The sequence below is a fragment of the Procambarus clarkii genome, chromosome 15 (genome assembly GCF_040958095.1).
Source record: "Procambarus clarkii isolate CNS0578487 chromosome 15, FALCON_Pclarkii_2.0, whole genome shotgun sequence".
Classification (NCBI taxonomy): Eukaryota; Metazoa; Arthropoda; class Malacostraca; order Decapoda; family Cambaridae; genus Procambarus; species Procambarus clarkii.
The window spans coordinates 6,014,701-6,025,181 of record NC_091164.1 but is presented as its reverse complement, the minus strand read 5'-3'; the positions used below and the strand labels follow the sequence as shown (position 1 = coordinate 6,025,181).

Sequence of the window (10,481 nt, the reverse complement as noted above, 5' to 3'; positions counted from 1 at the left end):
CCAACACTATATCTGTGATTGCCCTGTTATCAGTGACTTCATACCAAAATGGTATGAGGTATTTTGAGCTCTGTAATTACTTCATACACTCAGGAATATTGGAAGATATTCTTGTGCTGCACCCAGATTTTGCCAGTGGAGGCTAATAGATCAGCATTAAGTATTTTGTTCTCTCCTAATTCCATGTATGACTGGCCATCCTGTGAGGTGAGGATGTTGGATGAGCTTGTAGCTGGTTTTTGATCTACACTGTGTGGTCCTTCATACAGAATAGGGAAGCAGCACATTGCTGTGCATACCTAAACATGTTAAAAACATACATTGTTTGAGAGGAGTCTTGTAGAAACTGGTAAGAGTAATTATAATATAATGTTTCCATGATTCAGTGCTTACCTCTTGTGAAAATCGCGAAGAGCTGTTTAGTCAGAGTTGATTTGTTTTTTGTATTGAGGCTGGTATTTTCTAAATTGATTCCATGTATGTCTAACCATCCTGTGAGATGGGAGTATTAGTATTAATACACAATGTCCTCGGCCACGTCATCGAGTCGGGCCATGAATGTGTCCGCGAGGTCCACTTGGTTTTCACCACTCGGAAAGTTCCTCGTGTCCTCGGGATATACCACCTTGGCAAGCACAGGGCTGCCCTTACATTTAAGTCCCATAGACCTGGTCACTGCGCACACAGGGTACACAACATTATCCTCTGCGGCGGGTGGATCCAGGCAAACCTTAGGGGTAGGCAACATAATAGGCAGTCTGGAGTTCCCTACCTTATCCCCTGCTAAATCATTACCAACTATTACATCAACATTAGGGAAAGGTAGGTATGAAGTGACTCCGACTGTACAAACACCCTTGTGGAAATCAGATTCCAGGGTAATCTTATGGAGGTGTACTGCTCGAGTATCACTAGTGACACCCCCGACCAGTACCACCTCTCCAGTGTCGAGAGTGTCGGCACCTTGCAAACCACTCTCTAAAATTAAAGTCTGGATGGCACCGGTGTCTCGGAAGATCACCACGTCCTTCCAGGAAGAACCCTCAGACAAAAGTAGTCTCCCTTTCGATAAGAATGGGGTAAGCAAGTCCAACCACTGTGGGTTGGAGGTCTTACTCCCTAACCCTTCCGAAGGCCTCAAGCCCTGTGTCACAACTAGAGCATTGGGTCTTTTTCCGGGTACAGTTGCCAACAACGGCTAATAACGTGGTTTGGACGTTTACAGTGACCACAGAAACGTCGGGGAGAAGAGACATTACTAACAGAATTACCCTTCGGTTCACTCTTAGGTGTCGTGGGGTTAGACAATTTAACAGGGTTAGTTATGTCTGAAACAGAAGGTGCATTAGGTAAAGGGTTAGAATGAGCTGGTCTGGACTGGCTGTGGGTATAAGTTTTGCTACTCTGTGGGGTATAATTATTTTTATAGGGCCTTTTGCCCGCCAACTGGTAGTTTTCTGCCATCTTGGCCAAATCCCCTATTTTAGAATTTACCTCTACCCTCCCTCTAATATACTGTGCTACAATATCTGGCATACTATCTATAAATTGTTCTATTAACATAATATTCTTAAGTGCCTCGTATGTTTCGGCTTTACCCGAGCGAATCCATTTATCAAACAATCTAATTTGATCATTAGCAAATTCAGTGAGCGGTTGGTTGTGAGTAGGCCTAAGGTTGCGATAAGCTTGGCGGTGAGCTTCAGGAGTAATTTCATATGCCCGCAAAATTCGTTCCCTGACTTTATCATATTCAAAACACTCTTCATCAGGCATATTTATAAAAATATCTTGGGCCTTACTCCTAAGTCTTCCCTGTAGGATTTTCACCCACTCTTCCTTTGGCCAGGTCATGGACGTGGCCAATCTCTGAAAATGGTTGAAAAACCTTTCAGGGTCTGATTCTGAAAATTCAGGCAAGTTATGCTTTTTCTCATAATGCCTGGGGTTTGAATCCCCGGCAGGTGGAGATCCAGTGGTATTTGCTCTAATTCTAGCCTCCTCGGTTTTGAGTCTTTGCTCCTCTAATTTTATTTTTGCTAACTCTAGAGCTAACTCTCTGTCCCTATGAGTTGCACTTTCCGCTTGGCTAGGCTGGCATAAAGGTGTATCACTTGCCAATAGTTCTTGATCAACACAATGTTGTAATATTTCATTCGCCAAGGTCCACTTTTTATCCGCGTCATTTAATTCTAGGCCAAATTCCTTGCCTAACAATACTAAATTAGACTTGGTAAGTTTCTTTATCTCTACCACTGAAGGATTCCCTGCCAGTTCCTGCATTTTAACCTCCATCACTAATTAATTTAGCTCCTAGCTAAAGAAAAAATTAATTAAAAATTGGAAAAAACAAAAATTTGCACGGCCCCTAACACAAGGCCACACTTACCTCAATCGTGAAGGGATCCAGTTGGATGTCGAGTCAGTGTAAGAATATGTAACTGTCAGTGTAAGAATTATTTAAACTACGTGGAATTTGCAAAAGATCCACTGCTATTAAACATTGTTTTGTGCGCGATGGTAAAATAATAGCTAGGAAGACTGACTCTGGAAAAACTTATGTCATAACCACTGAAGCACACCTCACTTCTTTCCTGGATGACTGTGGGATATCAGCTGAATAACCAGAACATAATTTGTAGTCTCACATACAACCAAAGTGTACTTAAGCTCTACCTTTCCTTTCCAAAGGTGTTTATTTTTATTTTTATTTTATTTTTTGTTTGTCATCTTTGCCAGTTTTATACTCTTAATTATTTGTTCTTAGTTAATCCCCTTAGTCTCACCCAGATTTAATAGTCTCACCCAGAGATTTAATAGTCTCACCCAGATTTAATTTCAAAATAAAACCAAACTAAATAAATTAGAAATGGGTATGTATAGCTAAGGTACACCCTTACTACTAGGTGAACAGGGGCATTTGGTGATAGTAAGTGATCCCATCAGGCAGGGCTCATCACCTTCTGTCGGAAAATCCGACACCATTTAATAATCATACAGATAATAGCTGTATTACCAACAAGTTACCCATAGAAAACGTAACTTGTAGTGGAATTACCGTCTATAGAAAACGGGATATCATCACCACATACTATTATAATTCACCAGCTATTTTGCTGGGAATTATTCTTAAATACATTAGTCTTTGGACTTTACCATCATAAAAACATCTTATATAAATTAACTTAATTATCAATATTAAAGTAGAGTAAATGTGACCCTTCTATCACTTTCTGAAATCTGGACAAAGTAAGCCAGGCGTCAGAGTGGAGGAAGGAGGGCAGCCATTGTTTATTGAGACCAGAGGCTCACACGGGAGCAAATTCGGCTCCTGTTAAATTTACTTGGACGTAGTGTTATGGAACCCAAAGGTGTACCATTGTCAACACGCTGTCTACAAATACAAGTTAAGTGTCTATCCGAAACCCGTTTATCATTCATTTATGGCCATTAATGTCAGGATATAGGGTTAGCCGGTTAGAACGCGAAATCGCCTCAAACTAAAGGTAATTAAGCCAGGTCTTCATGTTCCATGTACTGTTTTCTCTGATATACTTGTCATATATAGGTATCTGGCTTCACAGCTAGCGCACTTTTGACAGGTCAAGACGAGGATGCAAGATTGTGCACCAGTTACTGGGTGATATGGAAGCTACCTCAAAGAGGATAATTTGGTGTCTACACCCTAGTTATACCTGGTGGACTAACCTGCTGTACTATAAGATAAGGAACCTTTTCAATGTATGTAGTTAATACAGTAGTTTGATTGGCTGCATATATATAAATATAAACCCCCCCTAATGTGTAGAGGATCGATTTGTGAGATTAAGAGATTATTGCAGAAATACAGTCCACTTATCATTATACAAATTGCTATCGAAGTATATAAATTAACGTAAATATAAATTCATATAAATCAAATAAATATAAATCTCACAGGTCGGTTCCCACATTATTTGGTCATCTTCGAACCGGATGACGGATTATTTGATCCTTTGAACCCACATTTGGTCATCTTAGTACCGGATGAACCAGTTATCCAGTGGATTCATTAAATATACTAGTGCAGTGTTATTTAAACAAAGCCAGCCAGTCATAGACAGCGGCGATGCCTCGTGGGAGCTCAGGAGCCTCCCTCAGCCGAGTTCAGCCTTAGTCAGCGGTTTCATGCACACCCACAGATTTGGTGGCGTGTTATTCTGTGAAATGACAGCGCTAATATAGAATCCAGCCAAATTAGTGACTGTGTCTTCGCGAGATTGTTCACGGATTTCGTGGTGTTACATTTCGCGAGAGATTATCTACGAATTTTGTGGAGTTTATTTCGCGAGGTCACTAATAATATTTAATACTTCTAGATAATATTAGAAGTTTCATAGAGGCTAATTAAGAGGCTATTATCAATAATTGTGTATATTATTTCTCCAAATAGAGAATTATTTAATATATATTGCACTAGTGTTCACAGTATAATATTTACTAATTGCCAACCCACAACAGGGTAGGATAAAACCATTGACTAGTTGAACTATTATCGTTCATCCTAGTCCCATTATTACCATAGTCAGTTGTACTATATTGAACAACCTAACACCATTAATGAATGGTGCAAACCCTATTTTGGGTGTAATTTTTATCAACTCGAATTGAGTTGTATATATAATAAATTACTTATGATCATTACACCTTTGAGTGATTAATTAGTGTCTCTACCATCCTAGGGTGATATAGAAGAGCTAACCTAAAGGTACTTCCAGTGACACTGGTTTATCACTCAAATCATTAGTGTGTATGATTGTATATATATAATGTGTATTAATTTTAAGTGCTAACCTCTAGTAGAGGTAGGATTATTGCCTAGTGAGTGCAGAATTTACCCTAGGCTACCATTAGTACTTGCTCACAATTTATGAGCCAGTGGTGCCCAATTAACAAGTCACCATGACTAATCCACAGAAAGCAAAGCGTGCTTTAATATCAAGCAAACGCCAACTAACAAGAGATCTCAACCAATATGAACAGTTGTTATATGAGCCTGTAATTAATTATCGTCGGTTGAAAATACCACTGTTGCAGATTCAAACCCAATTGCATATATTGAAAGCAAATAGGAAATCTTACCAAAATCAGGTCCACGACGACGACGACATAGTAGTTGAAGATGTGGAACCATTCCTGTCTGACCTAGCACAATATGAAGAAGAAACTCAAGCCAGGTTGGAACATTTACACAGGATAATTGAATCAGAACAAATAGCAAGTACATCAAATAAAGTAGATAATGTTATGGATGATCTGGATCTTTTTGAGAATAAATGTAAAGCCAGATTAGATCCTTTAATCAACAAGGATAAAGCTTCACCCAGTAAAGCTTCACCCACTACAGCTTCACCCAATAATATACCACCAGAAATTAAGCAGTTTTCAGACAATTTATCCACAGTCTCTGTGGTTTCTGAAAACCCAATACCTGAAGCTACTAAGTTAACATGCCTCCAAACTAGAGGTGAAGCTGAACCAGTAGTAGAAAATGTAAATGAAAATAGCGACAGCACTAATTTCCCAGTCCAGCCTCCTAGGAATAATGCTGGCAATGAGAAAACTGTCATACATCTAGTACTACAATTGCTGGATTTACCTCAACCTGATCAGACTGCTGACTCATTACAATCCTTCAGCATGGAGTTTGAGTCACTACTAAGAACATTCAGACTTAAGGTTGATATAACTACTAGTGAATGGATGACCAAAGTAGTCCTTCAACGAAAATTGTCCAGCGATATACTAGATGAATTATATGCACATCAACATAACACCATCCTGACAGTACAGGACATCACTGAAGGTTTACATTCCATCATAAACAAACGACGAGCAAATGAGGAAGTTAAAGCCTCTTGCAAGCCTTCAGAAATAGAAAATAATAGTCAATTAAAGGGTAAAACAACCACCCCAAATAAACATCAACCAATTACTCAAACATCAAGTTGCAGAAAATCTGACAATGCAGCAGCAACCTCCAAGCCTACTGTTACTAGTTCACCCAAACCGGTAACTTCCAAACGTGCAGTAGGCTGGGGGACTTGTATGTTCTGCAAAAAGAAACATTCAACATACTGTTGTGCTAATTATCCAACCAGAGACACTCGTATGGAGCGACTCCAGGAATTAGGGAGATGTGCAAGGTGTCTCAAGTCACACAACATAGACTATTGTGATACCCAATTCAACACCTGCAACAGGTGTAGAAGAGGTAGGCACCATGCAGCACTGTGCAAATATACGAAATTAACGTATTCAAGACCCAAGGTGGAAGATAGCATTCCCACCACAGTACAGTACTGCAAGGTGCAACAAACAAAGAGTGTCCATTCGGCAAAGTCTAAAGGTAATACGACTTTGCCTACTGCCCAAATTACCATCCTGAATAAGAGGGCCAAGGTCCATACCCGTGGGTTGTTTGACCAAGGATCCCAAAGAACATATATCACTAAAAAGCTGGCAGATGAATTACAATTAAGGCCTGTAGCCCAGATGTCATTCAACATCTCAGGGTTTGTAACAGATGCAGGACCTCAAGTCTACCAGGTGGTACAACCATCAGTACGTTTAGGCAGGTACATCTGTCGAGTACAAGCCATTGTGGTGGACAAAATACCAGTAGACCTACAAGTTCAAGGTCTGAGAGCAACAGCCAAATTCCTGAGAAATGGAGGAATAAAATTGGCAGATAATATTAAGTCTGATCACCTCACTGACTTCGGTCTCCTTGTTGGGACAGACTATTGCCATCGATTCATCGGTAGCCCTACTAAATATCAGGGTATAACCATGTTAAACTCTGCAGGAGGTAAATTACTCTCAGGCCCAGTATCAAGCCTGAGGAGACCTATGCCTGCAGATAAACAATACCAGTAGAAATCTAAATTTGTCAGCTGATTATATTTCTCCAGTAGCATTATACTAAGGAGATTACAGTTGACTATACCAACAGAGGTTGATGTTAGTATCATCATTTGAAGCTGAAGATGAGTTCATGAGGCCTCAGTGGCAAATCAGTGAACAGTAGCCTAAAACAGCTACAAGTCACTGCGACCAATGTCACTGAACCCACTGCAGTCTCAGAACCATACTTTACTTTAATGATGAGCTATTCAATCTTCTGAATCAATTAACTAAATTAAACCCTAATAAATCTGATGACTGATTTGATACATTTATTATTTAATCAAGATGTATTCCATGGGCCTCAGTGTTTATATATCAGTGACCAGTTACTTGAACAAACTTCAAGTTATATCTATGTCACTGATCTCACTGCAGTCCCTGAATCATACTTGACTGTAGTACTTGATCACATCCAGTCTTCTGGGTTAAATAATATGTAATAAGGCTTGAATATTAGCCTTTCAAGAGTTGACAGGGAAATGAAATCGCATTAGACTTCTAACCCCTGCAACTCTAGTACGGGACATCCGTCCTGCACGAACAGACACACAAATGTGTGATTACTAACTACTAACATCAAATTAATCTAATAATTCGAAGGAGGAGTATCGGTGTTCGTCTGTTCTAAATAGGACTTCGACCCGTGAGCAGCCCCCTGGGGAATTATGTCGGAAAATCCGACACCATTTAATAATCATACAGATAATAGCTGTATTACCAACAAGTTACCCATAGAAAACGTAACTTGTAGTGGAATTACCGTCTATAGAAAACGGGATATCATCACCACATACTATTATAATTCACCAGCTATTTTGCTGGGAATTATTCTTAAATACATTAGTCTTTGGACTTTACCATCATAAAAACATCTTATATAAATTAACTTAATTATCAATATTAAAGTAGAGTAAATGTGACCCTTCTATCACTTTCTGAAATCTGGACAAAGTAAGCCAGGCGTCAGAGTGGAGGAAGGAGGGCAGCCATTGTTTATTGAGACCAGAGGCTCACACGGGAGCAAATTCGGCTCCTGTTAAATTTACTTGGACGTAGTGTTATGGAACCCAAAGGTGTACCATTGTCAACACGCTGTCTACAAATACAAGTTAAGTGTCTATCCGAAACCCGTTTATCATTCATTTATGGCCATTAATGTCAGGATATAGGGTTAGCCGGTTAGAACGCGAAATCGCCTCAAACTAAAGGTAATTAAGCCAGGTCTTCATGTTCCATGTACTGTTTTCTCTGATATACTTGTCATATATAGGTATCTGGCTTCACAGCTAGCGCACTTTTGACAGGTCAAGACGAGGATGCAAGATTGTGCACCAGTTACTGGGTGATATGGAAGCTACCTCAAAGAGGATAATTTGGTGTCTACACCCTAGTTATACCTGGTGGACTAACCTGCTGTACTATAAGATAAGGAACCTTTTCAATGTATGTAGTTAATACAGTAGTTTGATTGGCTGCATATATATAAATATAAACCCCCCCTAATGTGTAGAGGATCGATTTGTGAGATTAAGAGATTATTGCAGAAATACAGTCCACTTATCATTATACAAATTGCTATCGAAGTATATAAATTAACGTAAATATAAATTCATATAAATCAAATAAATATAAATCTCACAGGTCGGTTCCCACACCTTCTCTCATATTTCATGTTCACCAGTGTTTATTTACTTAATAACTACTGGTATAATATCTTGCTATTATAAAACTAATTCTACTATCATCAAACACATATTTACTTCAAGTTTCAAGCAGAGAATGCATATATAACTAACACGAAGGATTCCTCTTCACTAGATTCACCATTCATATTTTGGTATGTTCCAATATCATAAATCGATCCCAGTGTTATGTAGTAGAGAAAAAATGACTTATATCCAGTTTACGTAAAGCTACAAGTGGTCGAAACCACACTTAAATCCCGGAATGAACTTACGAAGGTTTTTCCACTTAGGGTAGTTAATTGAATACGGACGTAGCCGCCACGAAGGCGCTAAGACGGAAAACGCTCTTAGCTAAGAGGAAAAACCTTCGTAAGTACCTTCCTGAATCCGGCCCCTTGTCACTAAACCTAGGGCTTTTTATTAGCACAGTCCAGACATTTAACGACGGTCTAGTACAGAGCATTCAGATGTTTGCTGACCCTTTAGGTCGGCCCTTTGCACCATCCAATAGTCGCAACGATATGAAAGGTAATAAACGCCATGCCTATTACAATGACCCCAAACTGCGTACTTTGAAACGCACTGCCAGACGAGTTGGGCTTGCATATAGGGAAACACGTACGCCAGCAATGCTCAAGCTCTTTCAGAAAGCCCTAGCCAAGGCGAGGGAGCGCATGACAGAGCTCAGGCAAGATAACTGGGAAACTTTTGTTAACAGTCTCAACTCTCACACCCCCCTCAGCCAGGCATGGAAGGATATTAAAAGAATTAAAGGCGATAAGATCGGCCAAGTAGCACACCCTCACCCTCTACACAGAGCAAACGAGTTAGTCGATGCTTGGGCAACCACCTCTAGCTTCAATAATCTTCCCCCAGACATACAGTTCAGATTAAATGCTGGTTACGGAGATCGAGAAAGGCTCGTTGACTTCATGCTCCACAAGGAAGATGAATGCAACGTGCCATTTACTGAGTTTGAATTACTCGCGGCCCTAAACAAAGGCAAAGCCACATCCCCCGGTGAAGATGGTATCACTTATGACATATTGCGTCTGCTCCCTTTAGTACCAGGGAATCCCCTGCTTGAGCTGTATAATATGAGCTATGTTACTGGGGAGCTTCCTAACTCTTGGACCAACAGTATAATCATTCCAATTCCCAAGCCAAATCAAGAGAATGCTTTCCGCCCAATTTCCCTTACTAGCTGCATTTGCAAAACATTCGAGAGAATGGTCCTAAACCGTCTCCTCCATAGAATAAGAACCATGCTATCCCCCCAGATATATGGCTTCATGCATGGAAGGAGTGTGCATCATTGCATCACCACCTTTCTTACCCTGCACACGGAAAAGTCATATACCACCTTCCTAGATCTTAAGTCTGCCTTTGATATTGCAAATAGACATGTTATCTTGAGTGAGCTTGCAAGAATGAATATTGGTGGTCGGCTTCTTTGTTGGATCAGGGGTTACTTATCCAACAGGAAGTCATCTGTATTTTTCCAGGGGCATAGGAGTGTAACAAGAGACTTTGAACTAGGCACCCCGCAGGGTGGTGTCCTCAGTCCTACCTTATTTAATATCTTAATAAACACGCTGTTAAACTCTATACCGAGCAAACCCAACGTCCACATCATTAGCTATGCTGATGATATAATGATACACACCGCTGGGTATGCTAACACGCAGAACACTCTTAACTCTGTATTAGACTCATGTCAGGACCTAGGTTTAATTATCTCAGCAGAGAAAACAAAGATACTAAATCGGCGCCCACCCAGGCAGGGAGGAGCTGTTCGCAAGATGCAACTGTCTGATGGCTCCCCGCTTGACTATGTAAACAGATTCA

At 40.1% G+C, this 10,481-nt stretch overlaps 2 protein-coding genes across 2 annotated transcripts; one reads left to right on the top strand and one right to left on the bottom strand.

Moving 5' to 3' along the window:
• Window positions 1–34: 34 nt before the first annotated feature.
• LOC138364881 (uncharacterized) lies at window positions 35–9,425 on the bottom strand. Its single transcript, XM_069324927.1, has 2 exons — window positions 8,604–9,425; window positions 35–2,960 (listed from the first exon to the last, which is right to left on the bottom strand). The coding sequence occupies exon 2, from the start codon at window positions 2,293–2,295 to the stop codon at window positions 1,156–1,158; it is 1,140 nt and encodes a 379-aa protein (XP_069181028.1). The 5' UTR covers window positions 2,296–2,960; window positions 8,604–9,425; the 3' UTR covers window positions 35–1,155.
• On the top strand, window positions 3,262–7,693 carry LOC138364879 (uncharacterized). The gene is made up of 2 exons (XM_069324923.1): window positions 3,262–3,506; window positions 3,603–7,693. Exon 2 carries the CDS (start codon window positions 4,942–4,944, stop codon window positions 6,916–6,918), a length of 1,977 nt encoding a protein of 658 aa, XP_069181024.1. The 5' UTR covers window positions 3,262–3,506; window positions 3,603–4,941; the 3' UTR covers window positions 6,919–7,693.
• Window positions 9,426–10,481: the final 1,056 nt, after the last annotated feature.

Bases quoted from the DNA above. Each gene is read 5' to 3' on its own strand.
- LOC138364881 (XM_069324927.1), bottom strand. From the start codon at position 2,295: ATGGAGGTTAAAATGCAGGAACTGGCAGGGAATCCTTCAGTGGTAGAG.
- LOC138364879 (XM_069324923.1), top strand. From the start codon at position 4,942: ATGACTAATCCACAGAAAGCAAAGCGTGCTTTAATATCAAGCAAACGC.